The following is a 14957-nucleotide window of genomic DNA, read 5'->3' as shown; positions in this document are numbered from 1 at the left end:
TGGCTACTGCACATGCACTGACTCCAAATGCACAACATGGCAGCGTTGGTATATATGCAGAATATTTTGGTTTCATCTGTGAGTAGTGGGAAGTGGAGACACGTTGTTCACTTTTATAAATAGTCTCTGATGTGCATGGTTCGTAACCCCCAGGTTTAATAAGGTTTATACAACTCTTCTAATAATAGGTCTCGTGAAAAGAAAGAAAATCGGATTTCCAGAGTAAATTAAAACGTCCAAACCCAAATGAGTCAACATGAACATGAAGGGTGCAGCTGCTCGGAGAAGTTTGGGGCAGTTAATTAACAGTCCTGTCTCCAATAATAAATTAAATGACCAGGAAATTACTCTCAACCTCTTGTGCGAGATAGAGGCTCCATCATGCTCCGCTGGACCGTGAGATGAAAAGTGTCCGTCTCTGCCAAAAGCAGATCAGACCACCTGCTGGTAAGTTGGCTGCCAAATATGATGCTTCCCCCGTGTGAGCAGCACTCTCTCTCCATTAGTGCTGAACTGTTCTCAGCAGCGGGCAGTGGAGCTGTGAAACAAATCTGTCGTGTTGCTGTGCGATCGCAACACTTTTTAAATCTCAAAACTGCAAACTGTAAAATGTTTTTAACTTTTGTTGAGACAGATTGTTTCGTCTTCCATGTGCAGTATTTTGTGATATTTTGCAGCCAACACAATAATTGGATTGATTGAGACTTGGATTAATTGATAATGTGAGCAACTGTTGGTTTTAATCCTTAAATAATTAAATGACAGGATTATTAGAGTTGGCAACGTAAGTATATTTTATTTACAGTTGTATAAACAAGATGATTCAATGCAATCTTTCCTGGAAAAAGGTAAGAAAAACAGGCAATTTCTCCCTTTAGGGGTTTTGTGTGTGTGTGTGTGTGTGTGTGTGTGTGTGTGTGTGTGTGTGTGTGCGCTTGTGTGTTAATGCATGCCTGTGTGTCACGGCTGTATTGTGTAACTATAACATAGGACATTCTCAGGCGCAGTCATCGAACGAGCGCGGTACAATCTCCTCAGCCCCACCTACACTGGACATAAGACTCTTATTTACATTTCATTCGACTGAGGCGCAGCTCAGCTCAACTGTACACGGCCACGACACGCATCCCGAAAACAAACCAAAGCACCGATAAGAAGACAGAAGCATGCACAGGCTGGAAGGAGAACAGGATCAGAAGCAACATCTCGGTTTCAAGTTCAGAAACCAAATTGTGTTTTAAAAAGTGTTATTTTGTTCTTTTTCTTTATAAAGACTGTAAACACGATTTCTCGATAAAGCATTAAAAAGAGATTTGTGCAATTGAATCAAGTGGAGAAGTTAATACATCAGACTGATGTTCTAGTGGTTCTGTTCTGGGTAAGTCAGCAGATTTCGGTTTGGGAGACCCCTCGACATAAAGTGCTCTGCAGTGCCAGACACCAGGAAGGGAAGTGATAGTCTTTGTAAACCGACAGCAGTGGTTTCTCACATCCAGAAGCTGGGAAAAGGCCTGTTTTTGCATCTAACCAAGACCTGCACACAAACCTGCAGGCTGAGCAAAGCTTTCGATTCACTCAGGTTCCTTCTTGTAAACGATCTCCCGCCCGGCCCGGCTCGGCACGGCTCGGGGAGGAGGTTTTGCAGGAAGGACCGAGTTCTGGTTGGGTGAAAAAACCTGGCCCCTTGATGCAACCCCTTCGAGACTGGAAATGAGAAAGTGTGCCGCGGCAGGAGAGAGGAAGAGAGAGGGCGTCCCCAAACACAACATGGCTTGTGGCTGCATGTCAAACTTGTTCGGACATAAAATAAAACGAAAACACAGAAGCCTTACGTAACGGTTTCAACAGACAAATGATGAAACTTCACCTGCTATAAATAGAATTAAAGCCAAACAGTTTTTTCTTAAAAAGAAGCCGAGTTCCTGCCAGAAAAAAGAACACATGCGTTTTTGGGAGATTGGTGCAAGATTAAATACGAGAAACAAACTCTATATGTTGAAAATAACAAACATCAGTATCCTCATTCAGATACATAAAGCTCTTATACAAGCACACACACATGCTTCCATTAGACGAGAGTAGTCATATTCTCTTTGTTAGTGCCATTATTAGTGTTTCCCATCCTCATCTAAAAGTGTAGATAAAAACACAAGTAGTTCCTATTAAAAAATACTTTGAAGCTTATACAGTCCGCCTTCTATTGCAGTACATGTTGTTAAGAAATACTAAATATTACTATTGGTATCCAGGCCCTAATTAGAAGTGATATGTAGAGAACAGTACTGGTTTAAATCCCTAAACGTAACCAAACTAAACCTGGCTTGCTAAATGCTATACAGCTGCGGAGGAACTTAGAGAAACACCCAACATTAAGTAAATCTGTGAGTAAAAGGACGGAAACAAGGTTAAATAAGTCGGCGGATAATATACAGAAGTGTTGTAGATGAGTCCAATGGGTTCGTCAGTGCATGCTCAGGGATCTATCTAAAAAAATAAAACAAAGGTGCAAATTCAGTTTTCAGCCTCTTCTCCAGCAGGCAGTGAAAAAGAAAAGCTCCGGCCTTTCGAAGGGAACAGGGGAAAAGGTCTCCTCCTCTCCCTCCTCCTTCCTCGTCTGGTTTCCTCTCTCCTCGGGGAGCGGACCTCGGTGGCTCCCTCGCTCCTACACCACAGTGCTGACAGACGGGTCCGACAAGTTGAGTTGGCCCGTGATGTCAGTGGGTGGGTACTGCTGCAGAGGTGAAAACAAATGGAGGGAAAGAGCAGACACATGACAAGATGTCATTTCTGGGCAAAAGCAGCATTTGGAAGCATATTGTTTTTTGCAACATTATTTCTTTATGTTAATTTAGATTTTAAGAACCAGAAGAATCCATGTACCCTTTGTTCTTTGGTTTTTCTGTTTCGAACCGGATTCATAAAAACAAAAACCCGGTGTCGTTTTTTTTGTTTTGGACAACCAGAGCAGGAAAACAGTATAATAAAAAATGTGTTTATTAATTTAAATAAAGTGAGTTTTTGTTTTGTTATCGTGATACTGTGGAAAAATACAACGCTATGGGAAATGCGGAGGTGCAGGCACTAAAACACTCTTCTGTTTTCCCTTTTTTACATTTCCAGAAGATTATTTAATGTTTTTCTCTTTTTTGTTGATCTTTTTTTAGTTCTGGTTTTAAAACAGAAAAATGGACATTCTTTTTGTTTTTTTTACGGTTCGGTTTCGATACGGAAAAACCAAAGGACGAAAGGTTCACGGGTTCTGAAGCAGGAGGTTTTCTCTAACCCTCCTCAGGCAGACCTCAGTTTCATTCTTACATCTTTTTGTATTCGATTTTGGAAGCAGTTTGCCTGAGGTGGGCTAGTTGGGCGCGGACGTAAGGCCCCTGAGAGCAGACAACAGCAAATTTGAAGAGGGCATCATTTAGTATATTTGTCTTTTCAGCCTGGGTGATCATGTTCTGTCCTGGATATGGAGCGGACAGCTCATTCATCTCCCCGCAGCCATTTGTACTCGTGCAGACTGGGCGGCTCGTCTAATTTTAGCATCTGGGTGCAGAGAAGATGAAATTTTAGGCCGATTTCAAAGTGCTGTTGTGTGGGACTCTTACGTCCCGTCCCCACTTCACTGTGCTTCGTTCAAAGCAGAGTGCGTTGAATTGTAGGCGTCTACGGTGATGAGAGGGGAAACCGCATCCCGGTTCCATGCAGGTGCTCAGTTTCTATGGCAACAGTGATTTTCTTTTTTTGCCTCCGAGTCTTTTCAGTGTTCGACAGCAGCGAGCCACGTTTGCACAACGCTGAAGAGGCTTTTTTTCTGCTAATGAGCAAGAAAATAGAAACCTGATGAAACAATGCCTCATTAAACACTGTGAATAGAGTCAAATACTGGATAAATCGAGGATTTTGTGGAATTGCTTCATCATTTTTGTGAAATTGGGCGGAGCAGCAGAGTCGTCTGCATTATGCTTTTCATAATCCAACTGATTTTTCCAACATGCCAGTCATAATCCTGACTCAGCGCCATGTTGGTAAAACCGGTTTCACAACGACCAATGTGCATTGAAACCTCTTTAGTTGGAACATTAAATGCATAACAAATAAATATTGTTGCAGAACCAGAACAGGGAAGAGTCTTGCCTCCGTTTTACCCGCCTCACAAATATTTATTTTTGTATTTTCTCAATTAGGAGGCAAGATCTTCGAATTTTGTCGCCTCTCACTTTAGAGCCAGTGTATTCAAGCATGTGAGCTTTAGAAGCTGTTGTGATGCAACTAACATGCTGACAGATGAGGCAACATCCAGACCCAATCATAACAAGTGGAAAATTGTGGATGTTGCTCATCTCCTTGACCCGAGAGTTGCATCATCATCATCATTATCGTGTGGCTTACAGCCCCCTCCGTAATGTCTTGTACCTTGAGGACCTGCTAACAGCGCACCCTACTGGGGGTCAAGTGGACCAGCAAGAGAGAGACACTTCACTCACATCACAACCACAAGAAATGCTTATAAAGCTACTAATTCAATGATTCTAAACATGTGGCACGATTAAAAATAAAAAGGATCATTTCTACTTCTTCTACCGTTTCTATGACAGTTAGAGTAGTCGGCATGCTGGCAGAGGGAGAGAGGAGCAGTGTGGCATGTGGGTGAGGGACACTGACACTCAAGTCCATTGATATCCATTAATATAAAAGAAGAACATTTATATAAAATTAAAATAATGGTCAAAGACTGAAGATGGTAAATATTTCAAGTAGAGCATCTTTTTTCGTAGCGATACTAAAAGCTGTTGTATATATATATATATTATTTTTGTATCCACTAGGGGTCCCGAAGCAGCATCTGAACCGGGTTAGCAATGGCGATTCCACTCTTCTTCTCTTCAAACAAGACCAACTCAAATGAGAAACCTCCAGGGAAGAGGAGAGGTGGTTTGGCTAAATGTGAAACATCCCCCCCCCCCAAAAAAAGAGAAAGAGAGAAAGACAGGAAAGCAAATAATAACACGCAGAGAAATATCTTTACTGTGTGACCCGTTAGCTCGGGCTACATCTCCCCTGAGACACACGTTGAAAACAGTGTTATTCCAGAAGCCTCTCTTTCCGTGAAGGTGTCTGTTCTACATTTCCAGAGATCTAACGTCCTTATTTATGTTTTTTTATTCTAGAGGCCTGTTCCAGGTTCGGTCGGCGACCAGCTTCGCCCGGTGAAGCAGCTGGGGACAATGACCGCGGGTCACTGGTCTGTCAGGGCACTCCGAGCTTGTGGAGCACAACCTCCCCACCGCAACGAACAGGGCTTTTTATCTGAGCTGTGAAGGCGTGAAGAAAACCTGACACTCTCATTATGCTGCAACAAAGGAGTCAAGCAACAAAACTGGTGTAAAAACCGCAATTTAGGGAAAGAGAGAAGAGCTTGTGTTTTACGCTTGCCTTGAAACACAATGAGAGTCTAAGGCTTCACAGAGTTTGTAGCCGGTTAAAACACAAGAGAAGAGCATTTTCACCACCTGAAAATATTCCCTGAAAGAGGCATGCACAGGTCAGAGCACGAGGACACTGAAAAATTAAACAAGAATCATGACAAATAAAAATATGACAAAGCAAAAAAGTAATTTGATTAATAGGAATCCGTGAGTGTAACCCTGTTGATCAATAAGACAGCACGTTAGTTCTTCTTCTCAGGAGGACCGGCCGTCACGACGACTACCTTGAAGATGGGAAAAGAAAAAAGACAGAACACCAGCGCATGCTTTTCAAACCAAAAGCAAACCAACAGCGGCGGGATTTGATGCAAAGAAAGGTGGATATATACGAAGGTTCAAGCAATCAAAAAGACAGGACGCGAACATGTAAAGACACAAGTTCATGTACAGTACACACACACCACATCGCCACCAAATAGGACACAATCGCCAGAATCCACGTCCAAACCAGCGGCACGGAGGAAGAGCAGCCCAAGACAAAACACCACTGGCAGACTGCTTTTTGCTTTTGTCGCCCCCCCCGTCCAGCAGAAGCCACTAATCCCACCAAAAAAATAAAAACCCTGGACACGTGGGACGCCTGCTCCCTGGCCTACCCTGAGTTCCTGCACTGATGCCCTCCGGCCTTTAGAGGAGCTACAGATGCGAGATGGTGATGGCTGATCGATGGTGAGACGGACAGACACGTGGCAGAGGCTGCAGGAGTCGCGTGGAAATGGGTGAGTGGAGTATGGGTCTCTGTCGCGGCCGGATATGGGGATGTTGGCAGAGTGGACAGAGAAAGAGGACGGAGGAAGAGACAGAAGAGGAGGAGGAGAGGAAACGGAAAAAGAGACGGAGGAATAAACAAGGGAAGATGTCGCTTCTTCGTCTCCTTACCGTGTCTTTGGAGGACCTACGTCTCTTGATGCTGGAGGCCAGGTTGGTACTGATGGACCTAAAAGAGGCTTTCTTTTGGGGGTCGGGCTCTGCTCTACCACTTTTCCTATCCTAAAATGAATATATGTAGACACATTATTCATGTTCTCTGGCTGGGGTGACAACCGTGGTTCCAGTCTCACCCGTGCTCTCTTCCCACCACCACCACCACCACCACCACCACCACCCCAGTAAATGACCTTACTGTGTATTGTCTAAATAGAGGGAGGGTCCTTGTGAGAAAGATTACAGCACTTGGAAGTGTAATATGCACAAAGAGGGAGAGAGAAAGGGATACAGCCTGTTAGAGAGTGGAAATATCTGTTCAGGCTTGGTGTGAGGGCATCTGCATTTCGATGTCAACACAGGAACTGTACGAGATGGCACAGTTTGACCCTTAGAAATGTGCACACACACTGACTTGACCCCTAGAGATGCATTGAAATGAGTGATGACTAGTAAAGATGTCAGTGGGTGTGATACCTGCGTTAAACTGCTTTAAAGATCTGAAATATGCTGGATAATGCCTGAACACACGCTTGACAGTTGAAAGTTCAACTGGAAATGCCAAAAATACCCTTTAAAGATATCTGGAATCTACTCGGTACTTGTTCTGACAGCGCTCAGAGTACCTTCCTGCTAAGAAATAAAGAAAAAGAAGCTGTTCCCTGAGAAGATGTCGAGCCAATTTTGGTGCCCTCCCTCCCCTCATATACCGCCAGAGTGCCCCACAGCTACTCTCGGCACAATAACTGCGTGTTGGTGTGCGAAGAAAAAAAAAAACTCATATTAAGGTATTCTTACATCCTGAGTCTCTAGAGAGGAAGAGGGCTGCATAGGGGGAGAAAAGAAAAATGAAATAAATTTCCATCCACTTGATCGTTATTACTTTAAAGAAGAATCCTTATAAGCAAAAGCCCCCAAAAAGGGTGGATATATATAAAAAAAAGAAAGAGGAAAAACTAGCAAAGCAAACATCCACATCCAAAGCCAGGCAGGTATTAAAAAGTCGAGAAGCTTCAGTATCAGAGGCCAGTAAAATGCATATCAAGGAGGGAAAACAACAGCGACAAATGTCAGTAACTAAAGCCCATTTAAAGTCATTATACCTGAAAGCGGTATAACGGAAATTCACCCCACACACAAGGGAATGGGATGGAGAATGCGAAAGAGTGCAAGAAAACAAAAGATTGAGGAGAAATGGTTTCTCACTGCTGCTGCAAAAAAAGGAGAGATTAGCGATTTGTTTGATTTCAAGAGGCTAAATGTTTTAAAGAAAGAAAGCAGCTCTGAGATGGATGTTCGTAAAGAATAGGTGGAGGAGGAGGGAGCGGTAGCCGGGGGGGGCGGGGGGGAGGCCCTGGGGGCGGGCGGGGCAGTGTGGTGTGAATTTCAACATGCCGAAAAAACATCTTTATGGATGAAGGGAATAAAAAGGGGGAAAAACTTAGAATAAGTAAAACACAAAACAAATAGCATGACAAATCAATCCTGGCCAGCCCTGGGCCCCGCAGTACATCCTTGTTCATCAGGTCACATGACCAGGCTCGTTTAGGGTACGCTCGTACCGCCCATCACGCCGCCAACCTGCGCTCTCCTCCCAAAGCCCTGAAGACATGATGTCAGGCGGAGGGGCAGGCACTAGCTGGCGTGGAGTGGAGATGAAAGCTGGCACAACATCACTTGATTTTAGAGCAGGTAATAGAATATAAAATGATTTTTTTTCCTGTTGGAAGATGACATTTCATGTTAGTAAATGGTGAAATTCAGCCTGTGCAACTTTTCGTCTTGGTTCAGAAAGAAAAAAAAAGGAAATCAGTGCCCAGGTGAGGTCAGTGCTCTTCTTCTAACAGTCGGGCTGCAGTCTGGTTGCTCTGAGCCCTGATGAGGTGCTGCGTGTGCACAGTCCCGGCCATGCAGGGCATGCTGGGCCGTCGGATGAAGCGGGGCATGGGACTTGCACAGTGTGGAGGAGGAAGCCGCCTGTTTCACGTTGGAAACACACGAGCCGCCGCAGAGCATCGTCATACATCATCGTTATTATCGTCGGCCGAGAGCTGGAACTGCGACAATTTGTTTTCAACCCAAACGGACAAATCTTTTTTAGCTCAGACGGTGCACTTCTGAATGACATCTGCTTTTTAAAGGGGAAGCCACAAGCCACACATGTAGCCTCTCAGGGATGTAGAGGTCAACACAACCCGATGTTTCAGAGTCTGATTATATTCAATTATATGACGATATGACGCATTTAAAAGGCGACCCAAATAAAACGTCCTGTTACTTGTGGATTTCTCTAGGTTTGAACAATGTAGGTACACAATTCATCAAAATATATAATATCAGTGTAGTTGTTTTTTTTATATTTTAATAAAGAATTCCTACATATTATATCTTTAATTTGCCAATTTAGTTACACATCAATATGAATCCAATATTAACTCTGGGTTTGTTCTCCATCAACTCCTCTGGGAAATATTAATGCACCATTATGTTCCCCAGCTTGTTCTATGTTTTGTACTGGACAGTAAAAAGCCTATTTGCAAATAGTGTCCATAGCTGAAAGTAAGACGAAATTAGATATAAAACTTTGTACGATATATAATTTATGAATTTAAATGATAGAGAATAAATTAGTTTTAAACAGCAGCTAAATGCTTAATGTACTCGTTCGATCTGCTCCCTCTACATCTCTGTGGCTTCACTTCCTAAACAGTCTCAGACATGCAGCTCGAACATTGCATGCACCTTAGATAATTAACTTTTATTCCGAGGGCGTCTGAGCGTCAACAACATGTGGAGATGATGTCAGCCAGCGGGGGATGAGTTGTGTACCACGTGAACAGATTTCACTTAGTCAGAAGTGCACGCACTCTGAGATTAGATCGTCATGTTGAAAGGTACGTGGGCGCACAGTACCCTGCAGTGCTTTGCATCACACACCGACCGGAGGCAGTGTAAGCACAGAGTTACGTACAAACACGGGTGCAAGCAGTCAAAACGAGGCCGACGACGGGACTCCAGGTCTCAGTGCTCGCCGCACCGAGGAAGGAGGAGGCCACACAAACTGGGAACTTGGACTTTTTCCATCGTGCTGAGTTTGTGTCCTACATAACCAAGTTGTCATTTGGAATTTGTGCAAATCAGATCACAGTGAGTAATCAGAGCAGCAGTGCACCCAAACAGTATTAATAAGATCCCGGAATAATGTCCGCGCGGAACAGAACAGATTGTATTAGTTCGACTCCGTGGGCTCCTTCTGTGCCCCTTGCATCAGACCCCATTACGGCGGTTATAGTTAGAGCAGTGAAGATTGTGTCCTTTCTTTTAGCTCGAGGGTCCACGTTGACGGTCGATGAGCCAGATGAACATGCATGAGCTGTCTCTGTTCAGCGGAGCAGAGGAATCAACATGATCACCACCGACATGGATCTAAAACGCGCTGGTTTAGTGTGTCCCTCTCCTTTCTCAGTGATGCCCCCCCGCATGCATTCGCCTGCTGTGTGCACCTAGAGAGCGAACATATGAAGACACTCACGACAGTTGCGTACAATAGTCAGGTCGATGGCAGACACTCTCTGGAGGAAACGGATTTGCTGACAGGCACTTGTGATTTATACTGTACCTTCCTTCCTTCCTCCAGCCCTGCTGTCACTACTCAGCAGGGCCAAGGAACTGAGCTTTACAGAGAGGCAGCAGACGGGCTGCACACATCACAGACTCTCAGGGATCAAAACCATAAAGAGTGAAGGGACGGAGCGTGTGTGGGCGCAGGAGAGAAGCTCCAACACTTTTGATTGCATTGGAGCACAGCGGCAAATCATGTTCTTCGCTAGAACATGGAAGAGGGCGGTTCACTCAAATTAAAAACGCTAAATTCTCATTTACTTGTGGTATCTCATCGTGCAGGTGGCTTTGATCAGATGTGATTCGGTTTGCCTTGATTTTATAGGTTTGGCGGCAGATATGTCAAACTCCCGGCTCGTGCAACCAAAACTATTTGCATGACTTGACACCACAAAGCACAAAGAAGAATTTGAAGATATGCACTTTTGAAATTTGGGAGAACTGACCCTTAAATCCGATGCCACTGTGTTGCATGAAGCCTCCGGCGTGCACATGTTTTACTCTCTTTATTTGTTGTCTGCTCTGTGGACACCACACTGGTTAAGGAGACACAGTGTGCACTGTAGCATGACGCAGTTACGCTGACAATACTGGGAGAGTCACTTCTGTGCAATTGTGCCAGGGCATTGATTTTACTCTTCATGCTCTATTTGTGTTGTCTGCCCCTGGCTGCTGTTAAAATATGATACGATCAAAGAGCATCACCCATACAGTAATCACTGTATCACTGCAGATTTATCTCCTTTCGTTGGCTTTCCATGTCCACTTCATCTGACCTTATGAAGCGTTAAAAGCACCGCAGCAGCTTAGACCTATTAGTTCATGCCATGGACATGGAAGGTGGAGGCTTAAACCTGATGTCCATCATGTTGGTGGGCCACAAAGCCAGTTATCTTATCGTTAGTCTAACAGCGAGAGGTGATATGAGGTGTAAAATGGCCCCTGCTTTATCGTTACATACTAATGAGGGCGTCCCGGCCATTGCTTGACTTCCAGAGGCGTCCTTACTGTCCTGCAGGCACACACAAGACACACGGGCGCTGTTGGCCTCTCGAGACTCTTAGGCCCTACAGGGTGGCCGCTTGCAGTACATGACGACAACGGAGATCACGGTTTCTCATGTGGCAACGTGGCAGTTTGACCACCAGTGGTGAAAAGGAAAAGGTCCTAGAAATCGACCCCCGTGAGGGTCTTTGCTGGCTCTCTTGCACCCAAGTTTAGAGGCCTCCCCGAGTGTGAGCTTTCCTACCTGCAGGTTCTTCCTCCAAACATTGACGGCCGCAAAGGCCAGCTGCATCTGCTTCCTGCGGGCGTCTTTATGCCGTTTGTAGGCAATTTCGATGAAAATGAGGAAGATCCCGGCGGCTATGCCTCCAGCCACCAGCATGAAGACACCTTTCCGATCGGGACAGACGAACAGAGACAAAACAGAGAGAGGGACATGTGAGTTGGTGGTCGACAACTCAGCCGCTCCCACTCAGCATGACTGCAAGGTCTGCCCATCATGCCCAGTGGTCGCCCCTGCTTCCTCAACCAGCTCCTACTGACCACAGCGGCTGAAAACCACATCATACTAATATACCACACCCACACAAAACCACAGCACAAGATACTGAACACCACACTTCCACAGAGCAACCACGCCGACACTAAAACAATGATTTTGTAAAGGTATTGGACAAAAAAGGGCTACAGTACCTTACCACTGCAGTTTTTGTCCAATCACTTTTTAACGCTTTAGCTACGCCATGAGGACCATACCTGCCATGTTTTCAAAGGTGAGTGTGGCTGGGGCATTGCTCCTTGAGTCACACTCCTGGTATCTCACCCAGGTTTTATCTAGGTCTTCCATGAAGCCGTTCTCATGGGAACTGTAGGGGGTGGTGGGGAGAGAGGTGACAAAGTTAATGCAGGCCGCGGTGGCGGGATAACCCGAGCCGCTCACTCCCAGATAGCAACATAAATGAAAGACATACAGCTGAACAGGTGCAGAGACAAACAGACAGACAGACAGACGGAGAGGGGAGATACAGAGAAGAAGATGTCACATAAGGCAATGTATTGGGCGGCTTTAACTGGTCGATACCTGACCATGAAATCAAATTAATAAGAAACCAAAAAAGAAAAAAGTCATACGAGTAATGCAGCTTCTGCTGGGACAGACCTGAGAATGGCCAGGGACACATTCTGTTTCCAGGGGCTGTCCTTGCGCATGCCTATGCCAAAGCCCGAGCGGAAAAACAGCTCTCCCGTGGTCACCAGGTCGCACTTCTGCGAGGCTTCAAACTCCAGCACCGCAGAGTCCCAGATGAAAGCATGCAGCTTGCTGTGGGGGAGGGGGAGGGGGGAGGCGGGAGGAGGAAGGTGGGAGGAGGAGGAGGAGGGGAAGGAGGGGGTTACGGTGCAACAGTACAATGATTTACATACACATTTACGGCTTCCAACCCCCCTCTCTCTCTTTCTCTCTCTCTTGCACACCACATCGTGTGTCATTCAGCTTTTACCAGCAATCGCTACCGTTGCTTACGACCCAAATGAAATCCAATGCCCGATGGGTGAGGGCGCGTCCCCCATTGGGTTCCCCCCTTCTCAAAGAGGTTCGTCTGGGTACAACCTGAAAAAGGGGGCTGCTCCACTCAATGTTAGCTCAAACTCACACTGGTGCCACTGCTGTTGACACGTCTACACCTGCCGCTGTCCCTGTCTTGGCCGGGCGATGGGCCTGGATCAGAGGGAGCACCGCAGTAAGACCTGCCGCCTCCGTCTGGTCCAGAAGTCCATGTCCCTCTCCCCCCCCACCCACCACCCACCCACCCACCCTCAAGCTGACTGGACTGACCCTGGCCTGTGTGCCTGATAGGTTGAGCAGCCGGCCGACTCTAGGTCTGGTCGGCCCGGCCTGGCCGAGACTCACTTGTCACGCACGGCCTGGATGGCTTCGGCGGCACTCTCATAGTTGTGCTTCTCCATGTGGCGGTACATGGTGCTAAGCTCCACCTGCCGCCGGAAGTAGATGTCCACGGAGCTCTGCTTCACCGTGGCATAGATGAATTTGTCCGATGGGTTTCTCAGCTGCGAAAACAGAAGGAGGAGGGAGGAGACAGTCATGTGATGCCTGTTAATAACTTCCAGTGCTATATAATAAATAGTTTTACATAATTTTTGTATTTCTACGAATAAAAATGTTGTTGTGTGTGATGGTATGGGGCTAACACCACACTCTACACACCCTTGGGTCATTGATGCCGGTGATGCGCTCCTCAGGCCGGTCCAACACCAGGAAGGCAGCCAGATTGGCAGTATAAGAGGCCACAATGATCATAGCAAAGCCGGCCCACACCATACCCAGGATTCTCGCTGAGAAGCTGCGCGGGGCACCTGTGAGGTGAGCTCAAGTTTTAACCTTTCAGCTCTGTCATTTTCTACTTCAAGTCAGATAAGTGAGGTAGTTAGCTGGATACCTCCATTTCTAGTAAGTACCACTGAGTATTGCTCCAAACACAACAACTACTGTAAATAGTCAAACAATGCAAACCCACATATGACAGAAAAATTTAAACAAAACGTAAACCTAGAAAAAATGACCTAGAAAAACATATAACCACTAAAATATCAAACAGGAAAAGGAAACTCTTGAAGGCAAAGGAATCGAGGGAAGTCAAAGGGTATAAACTGTTTAAGACAAACTGAATCAAAGCCTGTTTTTGCTAAAGCTGAGTTGAAAGGAAAAAAGTTGTCATCCTAAAACAAAAAAACTCCTGCAGCTGAAGCCACAACCGACACGTTTTGTCTTTATAAATCTGCAAAACTGTGAAAGGATCAAAGGTTCTCGACAACGTCCCACTGTTCTGGGAAAAAGGGACATTTACTGCTCAGTAAGAGACGATTTGTTAGTTTTCAGTTATGATTCTCTTCTCTTTGTCTAGTGGGTCGTGTCTCACCTTCTCCTATTCCAGAGTTCAGCAACACTCCCCAGGAGAACCACATGGCAGATGACAAGGTGAGGGCGTCCTCTTCTTCTTCTTCACTGTTTACTTTAAATCTTCCAAACGGGCTAGAGTGGAGAAATTGGGAGGGTTGCAGGAGACAAAGTGAGAAATGGCTGAGAACCTGCAGAGAGGGAAAACCCTGGCAGCCCCAGGCAGGGAAGGGAACTGGACGAGAGCAAGCAAAGCGAGAGGGAGACAACGTCCACAGAAAGGAAAAGCAGACAAAGACGGGTGGCACAGGGACGGAGCGGTGGGATGGTTGGAGACGATCTTCACCTCTGTCTGCCTCCGCGTCCACACTGAGGGAAGATCTGCAGCGCTCAGGAGTGCAGGTACACACACACTCGCTGATTCAGTCATGAATAGACAGACGTGAACACACACATGGGCACACGTATACACACACACACACACACACAGGTCCCCCTTGTACCTGAACCGGTCTAGTAGGTAAAGCATCACCGCCACCACATGCACCGATAGACCCACCAGCAGCCACAGCGTGCTTTGGAACGGCTGCATGAACGAGTCCAGTGTACTGCGAGGAATTTCCTGAAAACACACAGCGCAGCGCGTTATTGATTGATCACAAACAACTGTAACGATTATCATACGTTTGATTATCGCAGACAAACATGAAGGAAAATACTTTTTACTGAATGTTTCTGATGCAGATTTGAAAGTAATTTTCCAAACTAACATGAATACCATGAATGCATGCAGTGGTGACATGTAACAAAGTTTCTTTACTTTGTTATTGTGCAAAAGTACATTTTTCATGTATCTGTACACAAGTAGATTTATTTTCGGGTACTTTTTACTTTTATTACACTATATTACATCAGTAAATATCTGTACTTTCACTAAAATACAAGGGTAGTAGGAGAACGGCTCCCAGCTCCCTACCCGACCCTCTAAGTCATAAGCGGTATAG

The 14957-nt window shown here is 45.6% G+C and overlaps 1 protein-coding gene across 7 annotated transcripts in view; it reads right to left on the bottom strand.

Moving 5' to 3' along the window:
• Window positions 1–1377: 1377 nt before the first annotated feature.
• Window positions 1378–14957, bottom strand: part of grin1a (glutamate receptor, ionotropic, N-methyl D-aspartate 1a) — a 29667-nt gene continuing 16087 nt past the window's right edge. For 4 of the 7 annotated variants that reach the window (XM_035184497.2, XM_035184495.2, XM_035184493.2 and 1 more), the window contains 10 exons: window positions 14457–14575; window positions 13976–14088; window positions 13264–13412; window positions 12949–13106; window positions 12199–12360; window positions 11796–11905; window positions 11284–11429; window positions 7212–7238; window positions 6369–6479; window positions 1378–2731 (listed from right to left, as the gene is read on the bottom strand). In XM_035184497.2, coding sequence (XP_035040388.1) covers window positions 2663–2731; window positions 6369–6479; window positions 7212–7238; window positions 11284–11429; window positions 11796–11905; window positions 12199–12360; window positions 12949–13106; window positions 13264–13412; window positions 13976–14088; window positions 14457–14575 — 1164 coding nt within the window. In that variant the 3' untranslated portion in view covers window positions 1378–2662. The remainder of the gene's footprint in view (window positions 2732–6368; window positions 6480–7211; window positions 7239–11283; window positions 11430–11795; window positions 11906–12198; window positions 12361–12948; window positions 13107–13263; window positions 13413–13975; window positions 14089–14456; window positions 14576–14957) is intronic. The other 3 variants (XM_035184496.2, XM_035184498.2, XM_035184499.2) reach the window with 1 other exon arrangement.

Source organism: Hippoglossus stenolepis, chromosome 18 (genome assembly GCF_022539355.2).
Source record: "Hippoglossus stenolepis isolate QCI-W04-F060 chromosome 18, HSTE1.2, whole genome shotgun sequence".
In the NCBI taxonomy this organism is placed as follows: Eukaryota; Metazoa; Chordata; class Actinopteri; order Pleuronectiformes; family Pleuronectidae; genus Hippoglossus; species Hippoglossus stenolepis.
The sequence above is the reverse complement of the archived record's forward strand: the minus strand, read 5'-3'. Positions and strand labels throughout refer to the sequence as shown.